The 19,392-nt window shown below is 40.5% G+C and overlaps 1 protein-coding gene across 5 annotated transcripts in view; it reads left to right on the forward strand.

Moving 5' to 3' along the window:
* ROBO1 (roundabout guidance receptor 1) overlaps window positions 1-19,392 on the forward strand; it is a 1,177,330-nt gene that overhangs the window by 757,111 nt on the left and 400,827 nt on the right. Inside the window, exon 1 of one of the 5 annotated variants that reach the window (XM_059164443.1) lies at window positions 2,147-3,245. The exons of the other annotated variants lie outside the window; for them this stretch is intronic. Within the exon in view, the coding sequence (XP_059020426.1) occupies window positions 3,191-3,245 (55 nt within the window). The 5' untranslated portion in view covers window positions 2,147-3,190. Of the gene's footprint in view, window positions 1-2,146; window positions 3,246-19,392 lie in introns of those variants that run through there. 5 annotated transcript variants of the gene reach the window in all.

A 19,392-nucleotide genomic window follows, 5' to 3' on the forward strand; every position in this document is an offset into this window, starting at 1 on the left:
ACCCTTACTGATATAATTGGCAGAAAAGTACACTGTGCTTGAGATACAGGAAGAAGAAAGGCCAGCATTTGGGTTTTTGATGATGGTCCTCATCAGGGATTGGTCAAAAGTTAACTCCTTAAGGATTCTTTTTGCTGACTCCTAGGTAATATAATATATATAAGACAGAGGACATGGGTGTGTGTGTGGGGGGGGGGATTGTTGCTAACTGAGGTTGAAAAATAAAAGGATTGATTAAAAGAAGTATTCATATGGTTTCCATTCAATGATAATGAGATCAGTGAAGGAGAGCTTGAAAAATTTTAGCAAACTTCTAGGGACCAGGAGATCCACTTTGGAAAAAAACGCAGTAGGGATTCTCATACATATTCCAGTTTACATTTAAAAATATACACATTTTACTACGTGGATGTTCAAAATCTTTATTTAAAATGCACTCAGATGATATGAGGATTTGGAGGATTTTCTCCTCTCTCTTTCTCAAGTACCATGCTTTACCTTATTTATTTTCTGTTAGTGGGTAAGCTTATCTTACAAGCATGTTTTATCCCAGGGAAGAAAAAGATATATTCTATGTTTCTCACTAAATATCCTTTCACAAAGACCAAATCGATGTATGTTTTCCAACAGTTACTGCACATTCTTGTTTTTATTGCTGAAAAGATTTTGGTTGGAGTCTTTGAATTCTTATCTCCAGCCTGTTTACTGAATTTTCACTCAGCTTTCCCAGGATTAAACTATCTTTCACTTTCAGAGATAGGCGCTATTAACCAGAGTTTCTTTCTACAGAATGTTGTTTTACGGTCATTGGTTGTACCAACAACCACCAAAATGAATGTATGGTTTGCTTTTAAAATTTTATCTTTCGTTAGGTAATTCATGTGCTCACATAAAAAAAAAAAAGTAGAAAAGTGGAACAGCATAAAGAGCCAATTCATCCCCCCCCCCCCCCCCCAAAATCTAGCATGCATTTGTCCTCTCCAGAGACAACTGCTGAAAACAGGGCTGGTGCATTCAGATAGATACCAAATAACAATTTTGAAGTTATTGTACATAATTTTGTAGGTAATAATCTATTTGAAAGAGTAGTTCTAAATAGCAGTATTTACCATTCTTGGGGCACTTGCCATGTCTCAGGTGTTATAAAGACACGGAGTCTCACTTAATAGAAAGAAAAAAGCAGTGAATGAAGCAAGATTGCTCCTCAGATATGCCAGGTTTGGTTTGCTTTGGGTGTGGTTTGTTAATATTTGTTAATATCTCAAGCGTCTCTATTTTTTTGAGAAGAGAAAACAGATTTGGCATGATAACAGAAAGAGTAACTGGTAGGTTGGGGTTTCAGGGAGGGTCTATGGGGTATTAAAGGCCAGGCCCTCTGATTTAGAAAATGCTGAACGGCTTCTCTTATACAAACTTTGGGATCGGCAAGGTTTTGTGTTTGTTTGTTTTTGTTTGTTTGTTTGTTTTTTGCACTTGTCCCTATTTCAGAATTACTTCCCCATTGTTAACATTCTAATACCTAGAGTCAGTGAAGTTGAAGAAGGGGCTCTTGGTGACACAGAAAGAGCCCACGGCTCACTCCTGCGCCCTTCCAGTTGGATAGACTGTCTACAGGACTGTCAACAAATGCAGTTTAAAAGAGCGTGATTTTTGAAAGAGAATGCCCATCTATTATGCAATGGAGAGTGATCGTTAACATCGTGTAGATAGTCATCACTCTATCTCCGTCCTACAGGCTTGTTGGGCCACATTTGATTAAAAACAAAAATGGGAATGTGGAGTCATGTAGGGTAGAGTTTTTGGAGAGTTGATTCCAACTCTTGGAAGCGGTAAAGAAGAGGTTAAACTGGACCAGGAGGATTTTTGAAGTCTTTGGCTGGGAGGTTCCATTTGGAGAAAGGTGCAGGGGAGCCAGGGGTAGCCAGAGGAACGGGGCAAGTTCCCATTCGTTTGGATTTCTGACACTGAGCAGTTTGAGTCTCACCTGAGGGCGCAGTCGGGCACCCCGGCTGGCGGATGGAAATATTAACGAGCAGAACTTGCCAGACCAGCGTCTGGAGAGGGTAGAGTGAAGCGCGGAAAGGACTGCGCGGTCCCTTTAAGTATTCGCGGGCCCGGGAGGAGAGGGAGGAAACTGGGAGCCGCGGGGACGGTGGGGAAACCCACAAGCGGTTGAGCCAGAGAAGCGGCAGCGTGAGAGCAGAAACTTCAGACGCTGCTGATCCCGGCGGAGCTCGGGTGAGCAGCGGCGGCCGTCGCTCCCACCCGCCGCAGCATCCTCCTCGCCCCTCTCCGCCACCCAGGGGAGGTCTAGGAGCTGCCTCTCCACGGCTACCGCGAGCCAGGGCTGCGGGCAGCTATCCTCAGGAAGTTTGGGCTCCAGCGTCCCGGCCGCGGAGAGTCCGGGGTGCCCTGAGCGCGCGCCCCGGCGAGCGAGGGACCCGGGGCGATGGTGAGCGCTGCGCGGGGCTGGGGGCACCGGGGAGGCGCGCGTCTGTCCGCGGACCTGCTGCTGTCCCCAGTGCCCTCCGCATCCCCCAAGTGATGGGAACAAGGGCCGGCTCGGGCAACCACTGTCGCCGCACCGCCCCCTCGTTCGGCCGCAGCGCGCGGAGTCACCCCGGCACACCCCCAGCACCCTTTGCCGGTCCTCCGGAGCTGCTGCCGCTGCCTTGGCTGCCTTCCTCGCCGCCGCTGGTGGCCAGCTGTTGACTGGGCTAGACTGTGGACAGAGAAGCACTTTTTTTGGCCCTCCCTAAGCAGTTCTCACACCCCAAGTTTGCCGCTGCCGCGCCTGCCCTCGCCGCGGCGCTCGGGCGCACAGTGTGGGGGCGCACGCCGGGAGGCTCGGCGAGACCCGGAGGCAGGAAACCGCACAACTGCTCTTCTGCCTCGGCTCTTTGTTGTTCGCTTTGGATGGTTCTTGGAAGTGGCCGAGCCTCCTCGGAAACCCCGGAGCCAAAGGAGGCAAACCTTGGAATTCTTAGTCTGCAAAGGGCTCTGAGGTATTGACAAGCGGCCGGAAAGGTCGACAAGTAATTGCCCTGAAAACTCTTGGCGGATTGACCCACGTTGCTTATATTAAGCCTTTGTGTGTAGTGTGTGTGGTGTGTGGCTTCATAAATTCGGGCACCCCATTTCTACTCCCTCTTCTTGGCATGAGACTGTATGCAGGATCCACCCGAGGACAATGATCGCGGAGCCTGCTCACTTTTACCTCTTTGGATTAATATGTCTCTGTTCAGGTAACGTCGCGTCGTCTTTCTTCATTCACCCTTCATCTCCCTTGCACGCCCCTCCCCACTTTTCGGAATCAACCTCCCCGAACTGCGTTTTCTGCGACCTCTCCCTTCTGAGGCTGGAGGGGTTGGATCCGTGTAAGGAGTTTTAGGCAAAAAGGTTCTTAGTTTGCACTTTGGGTCGGTCCTTTTCCCCCCATCCCCCAAGACCCCTAAGCCTCGTCGCGGACCTCGGCCTTTTGCCAAGTTCAGGGCACGCCCAGATCACTCCGGGCAAACGCACGGTCTGAGCTCGCGGGTGGGAGGAGGCAGCGGCTGGCGGTGAGCTTGGGGCCTTAGGATGAGCCAAAAGGAGTTTCATCCTTCGGCTAAGTCTTCCTTCGGAGAGGGAGAGGTGCGCCCGGGGAACTTGGGGCCCAGAGACCCGCCAGGATTCCTGAACCTGGTCGTGCCATTCGCCCCTCCTCTTCCGAGTACAAGGGGTTATTAGTAGTTGTTTTATGTAACCAAAGTCTGTAATTAAATTCGATTCCGAAGAAACTTCAGGAAATAACTCCTTCTTACGGTAGGATATCAACTAGCCATTCTGCCTGGCTGGATTTAGTAAGAAAACAGGCAGCTGCAATTATCTGAAGGGGAACAGTTAGTTGCCTGGGAATTTTCCTTGGCAAGGCTGAATTTAAGATTTTGGCGATTAATTAAATGGTACTGAAACTCTCTACATGACGTGTTGGAAGGATGCTGCAATGAGATCCTTATAGTTTTCTTCAAAGGCCCTAAGAAACTTTTGCTAAGGGTGAGCCACGACTCAACTTTTCTTTCTTTGCTTTTGATAGATTCTGGTTTCAATCAAGGCTCCAATTTCAGGCCTTCACACACACACACACACACACACACACACACACTGCACCTCAGGGGATTTTCTTATAGTCGAATACTGACTGACCTTCAGGTTGCATCAGGGTCTATAACTTAGAGTCACTCAATGTTTGTGATTATGAAACAGTTTTGAAAAGTTGGTTTTAGCTTTTTGCAGTCCATGGGTATGGTTTCTATTTTGGCCAAAGATTTTACTTAAGTTAATGAAATATGGAAAAAAAAAAAAACGCACATCAGCTAAACGATAACAGATCCCTAAAAGAATTAGCCTACTGAATATGCTTCCTGACTACAAGGAACATTTGCAGCTAAACTAAGAACCTCAGTACATTGTTATTCCTGTGAAGAAAACAGAAAACTGAAGTTTTCATACATTTCGCAGGGAACGGAGGAATAGATTAAACCAACTCTTTGGGACTGACTCTCCTTACTTCCAGCTTCCCCTCTCTGTAATGTAGTTTTTTTTCCTTTCTTAGTTTGCAGGTCTGAGGGACTGAATAGTTTCCCCACCCCGAGCCCAGCCATGGATGCAAATCAGAAACATTAAGACCTGATCTCTCTATTTGTCTCCCTTTGCCGAGTCTCCCCCTAGTTTAATTTACAGCTTCAGATACCTTTGAGATTTTTTTGTTGATTCACCTTCTCAGTTAAAGTTTATTCACGTGTGTAAAGTGAGGTGTCAGTGTGATAAATGACTGGAGGGGCAGATTACTGAAGATAGGGGGATTAATGATCATTAGTCACTGTTTGAGCTGAGTTTGTATATGTTGGGACATTTTATCAGGTCTGTAGATTAAAGATAGGGTCACACTAATAGGGTATCACTGAAGGCTGGTCGCGTCAGTGTGCAAATTCTGTCTTCACTTGGAGAAATATCCGGGGCGGGGGGTGGGGGAAGGGTGTATGTGTATGGTCCTTTCAGATTTGATAATTTGATTAATTAGTGTCTGAGATTTGTAGTTGAAATAGACAGGAGGCATTTCTGATCTTAGAGCTTAACTGATTTCTGGCTTTGCTTTTTTCCAATTTAATTTTCCATTTAAGTCACTGATGATTTTTAATAAGCTTGAGTTTTCCCCACAGGGGTGTCTGTCTGCTTCCTTTCCCAGGTTGCAGGGCAGAGACATTCCTTGTGAGGGCCTTTCTGAGGTTCAACCTGCCACACTTTATCATTCCTCTGATGTTTTTCACTTCTGCCATGAATCTGAACTTGGGAGGCTGAATTGCTGGGCGGCTGGGGCAATTTCCTTACCCTGTGCTGTTCTAAAACCACACTATTGATTTGAATAAGACTTCACAGAATTCAGATAAGTAACTAGAGTTGGGTGTGCTCAAGACACCTGGACCGGGAATGAATGAAGTTCTTGAAAGATTGTGTTTCATATCTTGCCTCAAGCCTAAGATCACAGTCTATCACTTGTTAATGGAGTGTACTTAAGAAAAATGTGGTAAGCTTAAATAAATCAAAGTGTACTGAGGAGTAAGATACCTTCAACAAGATTTAACCTGTAAAAGTATCTATTGGTTGTCAGTTTTCTCTTTCTTTTCTTCTTCTTCTTCTTCTTTTTTAAATCTGGATGCCAACCTAACAAAGTCCTATAGTTTTCTTCAAAAAACCCCAAAACTCCATTTTGATGTGTTGTGATCATACTTGACATCAAATGTTCTTCTTCAGTTTGTGTTTGCTTTTTGTAACCTTTTACTTAATCAAATGCTACAACTCTTATTATTCTAGAAAACAGATTTTAGGAAAAAATGGATATTCAGAAACACCTTTTTTTAAAGGTGGATTTCCCTAGTGAGTTTTGATATATGAGTGTTCTTTTCTGTGGATAGCTAGACTTTTGGTGGAGGGGGGCAATTGGGGTAGCAATGAAGAAAAAGAATCTGTGTGATCTCTCAGGGACTGATTCTAAACATTCTTTCCTGATAGACTTTCTCTCCTCAACTCCATTTTCTAAAACCTCATTTTAAGGAGAAAAAGTAATTGACCTCCAGTTCAAATTTAGGATGGATCCAAATTTCACATAAAGTAAAAATTTGTAGTGCTGTCTTTCTTCCTTCTTTTTTTGGGGGGGAGGATTTTTTCTCTTGGGAAGATGGATATTTCTTAGATAACTTTCATTATGTGAGCCACTTACTTGGGTCTCTGGTCTTCTCCCACCCAAAACCTCCACACAAGATTCTTTGGTTAATTCTAACAATTTCTTACTAGTTTTTTTAAATAAACTCTTTGGCATTTAAATACGCTTACCTGAATACTGTAACATCCTTAAGTATCCTTATTTCTTGATGATGAGCCCTTTAACACTTAACATATTCATGGTTAAAATCTGGAATAGAAAGTTGACCTGAAGTTTTCCCTTAGTCTTCACTATGACAAATGAAGTGTTCCTGTGTGAGCTAAAGTGGTGTCGAATGCTAAATTTCAAACCTACAATGACAGTTATTTGTTTATTTTACATTGAGTAGATGTCTAAAATTAAAAATGCTGGTAACAGGGATATGATGGGGAGGAAACATGGAACGGCAGCTTGCCAGTGAAGATTATAAACGGTTGAGTCTTCATGTGTCATCCATGTTAATAAAAGATGCTAAGGTAATGCTTATGTTAATTTCAGGACCCTTTAAAAATGTTTACTTCTTCAAAGAGTAATTGCCTTGGAGGCTTGATTTCTTATAGGAAAATAAAAGGAAATCGGAGTTGCTCTCCAATTTAAAATTATACCTAAGGTAATCTGTGGAATAAATGAAGAAATTTGATAATAAGAAAGAAAAAAAAAAAGTGAAACAAGAGCAGACGTCTAGAGAAGTATAGTAGAAATAGATTCAGAAGTGAGCTAGTTTTAAAATATGGGGATAGGGGTGCCTGGATGGCTCAGTGGAAAAGCCTCTGCCTTGGGCTCAGGTCATGATCCCAGGGTCCTGGGATAGAGCCCGATCGAGCCCTGCATCGGGCTCTCTGCTCATTGGGAAGCCTGCTTTTTCTTCTCTCTCTCTCTGCCTACTTGTGATCTCTGTCTGTCAAATAAATAAATAAAATCTTAAAAAAAAATAAAATATGGGAAGAAATGGAGCGGGAGCAGACAGAGCAGCCATATCTGACCACACCCTCTGACCACACCCTCTGACCACACACAGGATGAAAAGCAAATCTGAGAAGTGGATTTCTGAAAATTTGATGTCAGTATGTATATTCCATATATAGCAACTACATAAAAAACTGAAAACTTTGTATTTAAAAAAAAAATCTGAAACAGTTAAATCTTTGATAAATTCAAAGAAGAGTTCTCTTAAGCCATGTTTAATGAAACTTTAGAATATTGACTACCTTGATTTATAAAGAGGAGTGAAAAATTAAGTAGTTGTCTTCTACATCATAACACTTTTGGTTAGAGGAGACCAGTGAAGTGAAAGAAGGAAATAATAAAGAAAAAAAAGAGAAAGCGTTTGAGCTTTGGGGTACCATAAGAAAGTCTACAATGACTAGTTCTGTTGCTTTGAAGACATGTTATCATTTATTGAACATTCACCCTTATCTTATCAATACTTATAAGGACCCGATGACACAGGTACTATTATTATTTTTTTAAAGATTTTATTTATTTAATTAACAGACAGATCACAAGTAGGCAGAGAGGCAGACAGAGCAAGGAAGGGAAGCAGGCTCCCTGCTGAGCAGAGAGCTCCAGGGACTGCATCCCAGGACCCTGGGATCACCATCCAAGCTGAAGGCAGAAGCTTTAACCTACTGAGCCACCCAGGCGCCCCTCACAGGTATTATTATTAATAAAATATTACTTTATCCCTATTTTATATTTGTGGAAACTACATCATGGAGTGGTTAAGAGATAGGGAAGTGCAAGAATTTGTACCAAGCTGAATTCCAAAAATTCCACCATGTACTCTCTTAGCTGAAAGAGAGAAATGAAAAATGTAAAAGCAAAGATGATGGTTCAATAATTTTTCTTTTTTTAACGTGAAAACTCATTCCAAAAAATACACCTAAAATAGACCATGGTTCCAAACACTTGAAAATCTGGAAGGGAGGCATTTCTTTTCCTGCCATTAAGCAAATGGTCTTCACATTTTTAGATCACCAAGTAAGACCATCAATTCTTTAAGTTGAACCAATTCACACGAACCTTTATCATGTGTGCCTTCTTGGGGGCATGCTTAAAAGAGGTGACTGAACAGAAGTCAAAAGAGTGACTGCTGGTGATGCTGAAGCACCTAGATTCCAAGTCGTATTTTAGAAAATGAATGCCATTCTCATTCATGCACACTGAAAGAAAGATTTTGCTCAGAGTCCAAGGCAAATAATTGGCACTCATCAAGGAAGAGCCTGCAGAGAGACAATCATTTCCCCTGGGGGCACTCTGCCCCTGTAGGCTGGACATGGGCTGGCGGTCAGTTAGTGGTAGATGAGCCTTCTGCTTGACTGCTGTTCACAGATGACTCACTTCATGGTTACTGATCATGGAAGGGTTGAGCATTAATACCTGGTTGATCAGATGGTTGGAAACTGCTTATGCATAGCCAATATAGTGGCCATCCTGTGGAGATCAAAGACCACCTCCTTTCTGTACAATTCTGGATTAGCATGGTTTCCTTTTCCCCTTTTCCCTCCACCTTCAGCCCTTTCCTTCAATCTTGCTGTTGAAGAAGAGGGAAAGATTATCTGTAGTGTACTGGGAGATAGCTTTGATCTCCACTTCCTTGCCTTTCTCTCTCTCCCTGCCTTTTTTTTTTTTTTTTCTTTCTTTCTTTTAACCATCCAAAGGCTATTTCTAACACTGGAAGGTGTCATGTTGCTTGCTTCATGGGAGATCTCAGTCCTATTTCCCTTCAGCCCAAACAGGCTGCTACAGATCCCCTTACTTCTGAGATTTTACTTGGCTTCTAAACATCTTATGACAATGTTGTTCCACCCATATAACAATATTTTGAACAGCTTGACTGTGCATATCTTTCTGAGTCCCTTCACCGAGAGAAGTGCCTCTGTAGTGTTCACAGCTGTCCATGGCTTAGAGCCGAAAAGGAGTATCTCTTTGGTTTGATTAATTTATCTTATTATTTAGGGAAGAATGTATAGAAGGTAAACAATTGCAGAAAGTGTTCTTCAGCCACTGGTGTGATGCGGAATAGTCTGTAGGCTTAATGCCTGTCACCTAGTTTGACACTTAAATGAAGCGTTAAAAGCACCATCAATGGACACAAGCAAATGTCAACAGAGCAATGTGGTTCTGTTAAGTGGGAATATGTTCTTTTTATGTCAAGTAGTTGATTGGTATGTATACAGCATAAAAGAAGAGTAGAATTGGATTCCTAATAATACCATGTACTTGGGGAATCTGTTTTTTAGTTCATGTTAGTTTTTTGTTGTTGTTGTTTTTTTTTTTTTTTTTTTTTACTAAAAAACCTTTTTTTTTTTTAAAGCACTTCTGGCAGTAGCAGCTGCTGGTGACACTTTCTGAAAATGCTGTTGATGGGATTTCAGAAAGTATCAAGTTCAAAGTATGGGCCACCTATGCCTGCGTTCAACTCCTCTGTACATGGCCTGAGAACCAAAGACTGCTTAGCCACAGTCAGCCGTGGCAGGAGCTTGGAATCCTTGGAACTTTCCCCTAAAATTATCTGCAGGAGATTCTACTTGAGACTGCTGGACACCCAGTTTGTATCCCTAACACCGTAGATTCTTCTTTCCTTGTCTGTTCTTTGAATGTGACAAAAAGTATTTTAAGAGAAATAAAATTGTCACATGGGACTATTTAGTACTTTAAAAATCATTTTAGGTAAATGTTATCTCTTGATATAACTTAACATTTCTATAAGCATAACAATACGATGTTTATAGGACCATTAAGGTTCTGGTAGCATGTTATATATGGTCATAATTCATGCCCAATTATGGAAAAATACATCAACGTGTTAAACTCCTTCTTGGATGTTAGCCGAAGAGGAAACAGGGGTCCTGTTTTAGTGACTCCCCTCTGATGTGACTGAAGCCCTTTTGTGTTATTAGCAATCCTAGGTGGAGTTATGGAGCCAAAGAATGAGAGAATGGGGCCCCACACGTATGCGTTTCGAGATCCTTTGGCATCATAAGGTGCTAATGAGTTATACTCAATCTCATAATTTGATCTCCAAATTTAAATAGCCTGTACGCTAATTACATTTCTGTCTTAGCCTGTGATGTCTTTTCCACTTTTCCAATGATGTACGAACCCTTCGTTTGGCTAGAAGTGTCTGCCTATGATCCCTTCGCTAGTTGAAGGAATTTGAAAATATATACTTTTTTAGTGTCAGGGTCTAAAGTGGATTTTGTTTACCCAGGCTTGCTTTAAAAGACAGTCTTTGTTACTCTGAAACCTCACTAAAATGGTGCTCACTCATGTAACAAAGTGAATTAAGGCACGTTTGTATGTGTTAACCACATACCTCGGGGTAGCTTTAAGGGACTTCAGTTGGGGGGAGTCACTTTACTGTCTGCAGACCATTCAGATAAATAGCAAGTTGTCTGAACAAAGCAAACAGACCTCTACAGGCTTTGGAAGAGAAACTCATTGGTTTTTCTCCCTCATCTTTGAAGAGAAGTGAATATTTCCTTAGCAATCCGGTATTAAGTTTGGAACTTAGAGTTGCTTAAATTAATGAACGTAGTAATGAATTGCCCAAACCTAAACATGTAGAAGGAAAATAGAAATATCAGAGCCTCTGGGTTTTGCGCAGAGAGGGGAGTCTTCCACTGAGTATCAGTCTCTGAATTAGGCTAGAATAGAAACATCATGAGGGCAACTTTTAGTCAGGCTTACTGTGGCCAGAGGGAAAACAAAATTCGTTGCATCCTTTGGGCTTTTCTCTATTATCGGCCATTCAGTTTGAGGAACTCATCATTTCCTAGGGTTTCATGTTCAAAATTATCCTTTCACCATTTTCCATTTGACATACTGACATATTTAATATGTTTTAAATATACATGGTTATTTAATATATATATATGTCCTGATGAGGAAAAAAATGAACTGATTAAGTAATTAAATGATGAACTGGGGCAGTGTAGGGCCAGCTGCATACACTGAACCAGAAGGACTAGGGATCGATAATAGTAATAGTAATAATGGTAAAGCCGAAAATTTATGAAGTGTTTACTGTCTGTCCCCCAGAACGTGCTAACATGACTTACCTTATTTAATATGACATTAGGAATGAGGGCATTGCCATCACCCCTGTTTATCAATATGGGGAATGAGATTTAGAAAAGTTGGTTTCTCGACTGTGGTCAGTCAGCTAGTTCGGTAGAGTGAGGGTTTGAAACGCGCATGTCTGAGCCTGAATTTTGTTCTTCCCTATTGTACAGACATATTACATTATTCCTCTAAAAGGAAATGATTGTAGATGAAACAGTATAAAATGTATACATAATAAGACTATCAAGTTTTTGTGGGTGTGGTGCTTTTTTGTGATGCAAGATTATGGTAGATTGTGCTGCCAAGCTTTTTTTGTTCCTTTTTAGATTTTTCTGGTCTCTCAGATTGTCTTTTCCTCTATTCTGCTTGTCACATGATAACCCATAACAAAGAAAACATCCTGGTATAACACAGCAGAGAAAATAGAAACCTACAGGTCAGCGCCATACTTGGTTTGGTGGAATTCCATTGTGGAGTAAATTTGAGGTAGCGAGGGCTGCCTGGGTGGCTCAGTCAGTTAAGCCTCTGCCTTTGGCTCAGGTCATGACCCTGGGGTCCTGCAACAGGCTCCTTGCTCAGTGAGGAGCCTGCTTCTCCCTCTGCGTGCTGCTCCCCCTGCTCGTGCTCTTTCTCTCTGACAAATAAATAAACATTAAACATTTTTTTTGAGGTAGCAAAAACTAACTAAGGTTTATGATTGCCCAATTGTCTAAGGAAATAGAAATTTCCTTATATATAGGGAAAAAATACTAAATATTTTAAAATAAATAAATAAGTAAATCACCGGCATCTAACTTCTCTAAGGCACTGGTGTTGAAATTTTTTTTTTTTACCTTGAAGTTAGATGGTTTACTTGATGATAAGTTGTTAGAGATAATAAGATAATATAGATAATAAAAACACATTAAGCAGAAGCTTATTTAGAATTTATGATTACTATTCTTTTAAAGCCGTATCCTTCTTAGATGATAAGTTTTATAGAAAACAAAGAATGCAGCATTGGTTAACAAGGTATCTGAGAATGAAGCCTATCAAAACCAGTACTGTAATAGTAACTTTTCAGAAGTAATATAGTTGATTTTTAAAATGTTATTTTACTTTTTCTTACTCTTTTAAATATATATGTCTGACTAAGATTGTTTTATAATTTCTAAGGTATGGTTTTCTCAGTTGAGCTTACTGGTCTTCCAGGGTTTTTGCCAAATGTGTAGATGATAGGTACATTCACACTCTTCATTATTTCCATAGGTTGTTACTTTACATAAGGCTTAAGGGAAGATTGAAGCTTTTCCTGCTTCCTTACTCTGTACTGCTAATCAAAATGGTATCATGTTCAAAACCCTCCTTTATATGGGAGTTGGGGTCTTAGCTCTGAGGTTTTACCCTTTGTCTTAAGAAGTAGTCCATAAAACGTTTATTTCTATAAACATACTCATTGCTTTGCAGTTTTGCAGTTTGCCATTCATTTGTGTTTGCTAATGCTATTTGTTTATTATTAGTGGGGCTTAATAACATCTTTTAATCCTCAGTAAACTACACACTATCAATCTTGATGACAACCAAAAATTATTATTAACCAGCTGTCAACTTTTGATGCTATTAGACACTTTAAAGAATGTGGCAGACATACCTAATCATGTATAAGAACTTTTAACAAAAGATCTGGGCTGTGAACATATAGATAGGGAAATGAACGTTACAGCATGTGAGTGAATTATTAGCAGTATATGAATGAAAGATGTTTGATATGGTGAGAGAAGGGAGAAACGCCTTTTGGGAACTGATAGATTAAGGGGAATTACGAGGTCAAGGCCAACTTCCTGTAAAAAGTGGATTCCCAGAAAACGTTGAGAGAAAAAAATGGAGTATCTTGTTGGGTGAAAGGAAGTATTTGAGAGGTGCATCCAGGAGGGTGATCTGAAAAACTGACAATCTATTTGAAGTGGTAAATTTTACAACAGTGCATGATTATAGATTTTCACTTATGATGTCATATTTTACTATTTAGTAATTCCATACATTTGTTTCATTTATTTAATCAACCTTACTATCCAACAAAATATTAAAAAAAAAAAAAAGCTCATTCCTTGCACTTAAGATATCATTGATGAATAGTTGATTACCATATAGGTAAGTTAATAGAGGTACGTGTGACTGCTCTGGGAGCCTGTTTGGACTATAAAAAGCTTTACCAAGTGAACAAGAAGTATAAGATGATGTAAACGTGTTAATTGAATTCTTAGAGATTAGACATTTTTTCACATTTCCCTATGGATATCCATGTACAGATGAATAGATTTGGATATAATACTGTGTGTGTTATTGTTATTAACCCTCAGAGTCATTAGAACATTAACTAACTCTCTGTGCATATGCCCTTTCTGCAGTCCCCAGAATGCATGGTCTTTATCCTACTCTTGTTACTTTCTGTGACAGGACCAATCTTCCCATAGTCTAGAAGATTCCATTTATAATTCTTATAAACATTTTTCTCATATTAAGTTGAAGCCCAACTTCATTCCCTGTCTTACTGGCCCTGGTTTTATCCTCCAAAGCTACCTAGTTCCCTTTCTACATGAAACTGTTTCAATATTCAAAGACTGTTCTGTTCTTTCTACATCTGCTCTTCTCCAGGTACAGTTTCTTTCAATTTTCCTCCCTTGCTGAAGAGTCATTTCCCTTGGTTGTGCTGTTTTTGTTGTTGGGTTTTGTTTTTTTTTTTAAGATTTTATTTATTTATTTGACAGACAGAGATCACAAGTAGGCAGAAAGGCAGGCAGAGACAGGAGGAAGCAGGCTTCACGCTGAGCAGAGAGCCAGATGCGGGGCTCGATCCCACATGTCCTGAGCCAAAGGCAGAGGCTTTTTAACCCTCTGAGCCACCCAGGCGCCCTGGTTGTTACTGTTTTTATTAACTATTTGTTCTTGTCCCAAAGTGTAACATGAAGTTTGAGGAACTTAACCTTTTTTGTAGTTAAAAATGTGGATAGCTTTTAACTTTTTCCCAGTCTTCTAATACATCTTTCATTTTATCTACAAGTTCTCTCAGCATTTCTGGGATGTGATGCCTTTCTGGATCAGGAGATTTCAAACGTATTATGAAGCTAGCTACTTACCTCCCCACCTCGATTTCCCACTAAACCAACTTAGAATTATTCTTCCTGGTCTGAAGTCACAATTCATGGCAGGGAAGAAAAACAAAATAGTTTTTGTGAGATTCTCTTTTTTTCTTCTCTGATAGTATTTTGTGATGGTCGAAAGTGGACATGCCTCCTTAGGGTTCGTGAGGAAGGTCCTGAGTTAGGTCTCAGGAATGATGGCTGGATGCTGCCATGGAGAGAGATGGGCCCAAGATAGACTTCCAGAGTTTTCAAGAGAAGGCATAAATCCATATGTTTAAGTAACACCTCCTAACTGATATATGGGAGCAACTGATATAATAATAATTAATAATTATATTATTAATAATATCAATATTTAATGATAATAATAACAATAATATGTCTCCACCCCTCATGGGACCTCACAGGTCAACAGTTTGTGGCTTCAGTGTTATATTTTCCACTCCACATAGGACATAGTCCCCCATAGGACTGACCTATCTGTTGCTGCTTATTCTTACTCTAGAAGCACATAAGGGTGCCCTCCCTTTCTGTTAGCTTTGTTATTTTGGAAGCCTTCACTTTTCTGATGTTTGGCCTTCCTTCCTGTATTGTTACTAGTTAAATGGTTACATAATTGCTTATTTATTTAACAAAAAGCTCCTGCCTTTATTTAGAGCTATTTACATTTTACAAATTGTGTTTGCTGAACCGAGCAAAGTGATCAGTTTGACTGTTTATGTTTATTCTTTTGTCCTAAAGCTAACAAACAAAGAAGACAAACTGACAAGCCCTTTGATGAGCTCAGAGTCCCTGATGAACTGAATAAATAAATATATCCTTGAATAAGAAGAGGAATTATCAACACAGACAGTCTAAAGCTTTACTGATTGCTATGAAGAGGCACACCACTGTGCTGCATTTAAGTTACAGGTTGTGAGCACACAGTAAGGGAATTTGAAGGAGTCATATAAAGAAAATTTAGGCTGTGGCTGCACTGCAGAGGAGCCTTTGAGTTCTGCAAGAATTTATCACAGGATTCTTTCAGAAGTCTGGTTTCCCTTATTTTATTGTTTATAGATCATTAGCTATTGGACAGAAATCTCATCAAGAGAGAAGCTTAATCTAAAGGGTCAGAAATCATTGCCAGTTGAATATTAGCCAGAAATGAAAATGAAACATCTCTGTGATAATTTGTCAATGAAAAATGTTATTTAATTTACAAAACCCTGGCTTACGCAGAGTTTTCAAGCACACATCTAGCATTTCCGTGAGGAGACCTTATGCATAATTCATAAATGTTTCTGAACTAACATTCGGAGGCTCATTTGCTTAGGTGTTCAAGACATACTGCGAAGCTAAATACATAGGAAGAAACTTCTGTTAACTCTTAAAAAAAAAAAAAAAACAAACAAAACAAACCTGGTCGTTTCTTACCAAATCTAGGCAAAATGCTCCTTTATGTAGAAATTTCTGGTTTTCGTTATATTTTACTCTAACGTGCGTGGGATTTCTTTCTGTCTTCAAACAACTCATCCGGTTGGAGGAATACGGCCGAGTCCCACTGGGGATCATTAGGAGTATTACTCCTGTTAGACATCTATCAGGGGCAGCCCTCCTCATGCTAAATTCTGGCCACAGCTCACAAATAATATGAGATGCTCACAGGCTCAAGGCAGGGAATAACGTCTGAGTGGGAAAAGGTCAAGGCACGGGCAGGGGAAGAGGTCAGAAGCAGTAATGTGCCCTGAGCAAGGAGTGCTGATTCATTTGAAGTTGGAAACTGTCACCAGCAGTTCATTGACCGCAGGGAAGGCATGTTTAAAGATGAGCTTTATTTTGATGCTCTGACAAAATGCCTTGGCAGTAGTAGATTCCTCATCACCTAAAAGGGTAGCCATGATTTCCATGCCTATATGGAGATTATTTCTATAGCTGGTAACTGCAGCCTTTAGAAGAACGTAATGAGGATATATTAATTAATTTGCCTAACATTGGTTGGTCTTTATTGCCCTTGTCCATAACTCTATTTCATTTCCCTATTTTCTTCCAAATAAAGATCCTTTCTTCCTTCTTTGTGAACCACAGAACCATTATGTTTGATTTATCTTCTCACGAGGAAGTACTTTGTGTTTAAGGTGTGTTGGTACTATTGATGGATCTACGGTACCTCTGCCTGATTAGGGTTCCCTGCCTGTGAGCCAGCTTCAGCTAGGTGAAGAGCCTCTTACTCCTCCAGCTTTTCTAGATGCTCTTCCTCCATCAGGGAATGCTCTTTCTAGAGCCATTCCTTTCTCTCCTTCCTCCTCTGCCTCCATTTCAATTCCTGTTTTCCCTGATGAATCAATACATGTGTCTCCTCCTCCAGGAAGCCTTAGCTATCCTTCCCACCCACCCAAGGTCGATTTGATGTTTTCCATGTCTATTTCTCCAGCACCCTATAAAAGGGTAGGCAACTTTGTTGGCGATCATACCGTATTGCATTTACTTGTCTAGGTCTCCTTTCCAACTACAAGGGTATCTGTCTAATTAAGTATCACAACCAGCACATTCAATGAATTACTAAGTGATTCAGAACATAAAGTACTTTGCTTTGACAAGAGTTATAAAAGGGATTAATACTCATACTTCTTATTCTTGCATAAAGTTTTATTCTTCTTAGAAACAGAGAAATGAACAGTTGGAAAGCAGAAACACCAGAATTACCAAATACCACAAATCTTTATCCCAGTGTTTATTTAAAAAAAAAAAAAAAAAGACAAAAGTTTTCTGGAACATCTAGTGGTAGAAATGTTGTAAAGCACCAAATTCGAAAGTAATGTATGAATGGGGGGCTCTTAATAGTTATATATTTACTGGATTCTACAAAATGGATTGGATAGGACTTTGAGTGTCTACCTTTGTTTGAATTTTATAGATTTTTGTATGATTTTTCTCTGAACTCACTGTAGTATGGCAAGGGAAAAAACATGACTTGGATTTAGACATAGCTTTTGCTGGCCCTGAATCTGCTACTACCTAGCTTTTTACCATGCAAGAGTGAGTTGGTTTTTTTCATCTCTAAAGTATGGGAATTGAAAAGTTGATATTTAGGCCACCACGAGAATTTCAGTTCTGTAGTTTTTAGCCCAGGAATAGTACAATGAACTGGATTATTTACCAGTGAGTTTTTTCTAGTCATTGTGTACCTCTCAGTAGCGTGTTGTGATTGCAGGGGTGTGTATGGGCTTCAGACCAGCCATGTCTCTTCGGTGGGTTATGCGTCTCACTTTTCAGCTTCTTCATCAGTAAAGTGGAAATAATTTTGATAACTATTCCATACGGATGCTGTGAAGGTTAATTAAGTTAATGTATGTGAAGTGTTCAAAATGGTGTTTGACATGTTCTAACGTCTACTTGAATGTGAATTATCGTGTTGCTTTTAGTATTATTTTGCTGATTGATAGTCTTTATCAATATTTTTTTTTCTTTTAAAGAAACTACTTTATAATAGTTGCTGGGATAGACCCTGAGTTACAAATGGGAAACATAAAGTTATCCCCTGCAAAGAATGCAAACCTTAAAGACCTCTTGCCAGAGATTCAAAAAGCAACAAACAAACAAAAGCAGAAAAAGTGTGAAGCTTCTTAAGAAAAAACTAAGGGTTAATTTGACAGGTTGGAGACGGATTTCTGGGCAGATTGCCATGCCAATGTAATAGCCATTTCTGTCGAATAAAGCAAAAGATATTATTGTTTATGTGGTACTAAAATGCCAACAATTAGAGGTTATAGCCTGTGGTTCCACCAACCCCTCAAACTTAAAAAAATGTTAATGCCTCTAAGAGGATTAAGAGATTTGCAATTTACTGTGAATTATTTTAATCAGATTATAGGTCCTCTTTTACTTGGAGTTCAACTTTTAGCACTTGGGGAATGGAAGTTTTCATGTGGCTGGTCGGATGGTGACACATTGGGAAGTGCCCAGGATGGAGAAGGTTGAGGCCACGGAGATCCTGGAGTAATACGGAGGCCAGCCAGGGGGAGTAGAACTGGAAGGGAAGGTCGAGAAGTACCAGTAACAAACCTCTCACAGGTTAAACATGTTCTCTGAATCTAGAAATATTGTACCTGTCTCCCTTCTTTATATTTAAGTTCTTTGTTCACGAAACCAAAAGTCAGATGAGAAACATGACTACTGTGGTACACAGAAGCTGATTTTTAGATGAGTCATGGACATGGGCTTGGCAAAATGGGTCTTTTGTGGAATAATATGGGGAGTAAGATTTCAGCCTCCAGAGGAATTCGTTTATTTAACGAATAATTACTTATCCCATTCTGTGTGTCTGGCCGGCTGTGCTCTAATGTTGGTCCTAGCCCTGCCTGTTTGAAAATGTAGCTAGGATTTATTGTCAACAGGAATAAGCCAGACCTGCAGACATGGTAATGACTTGTCGTGAAGTTTTTACTCACAGTTTCCAAAAAACAGGAGGCACACACAGGTTGCCATGCAAGGCTACACCGGGAAGCAGCAGGTTGGATGGGAGGTTGGAGGGAGAGGATAGCTCTGGGCAAAAGTGTTTTGTTGTTGTTTTCGTGAGAAAGGAGGAGTGAGGCAGGGTATGGAAGGCAAACAGATTTCAGGTTGGATAGTTTCAGTAATTTCAGCAGGCTGTGAGCCCCAGGAAGGTCCCTAGCTGTTCAGGGCCTGGACTTGGGGTGGTGTGAGGCAGAGAGGAGAGGTGCTCCGTGTGTGGGCTCTGGATAGACGGGTTTGTATTTGAAAGGTGTGCTCTTCCGCAAGTAAAGTTTGCCACTCCTAGGAACTGACTAGCCTTGGGAGAGGCCGTGTTCACCAGGCAGCAAGGACTCAGCTGCCCCACAGCATCAACAGCACAAAAAAATAAGAAAGTGTCGGTAATACATTGGTGAGGTATGGGATGTTGGTTATATCACTTCCGCTTTTCAAGCCTTAGTTTCCTCATCTGTGAATTGGGTGTAGTAA

The sequence above is a fragment of the Mustela lutreola genome, chromosome 2, assembly GCF_030435805.1.
Source record: "Mustela lutreola isolate mMusLut2 chromosome 2, mMusLut2.pri, whole genome shotgun sequence".
NCBI lineage: Eukaryota > Metazoa > Chordata > Mammalia > Carnivora > Mustelidae > Mustela > Mustela lutreola.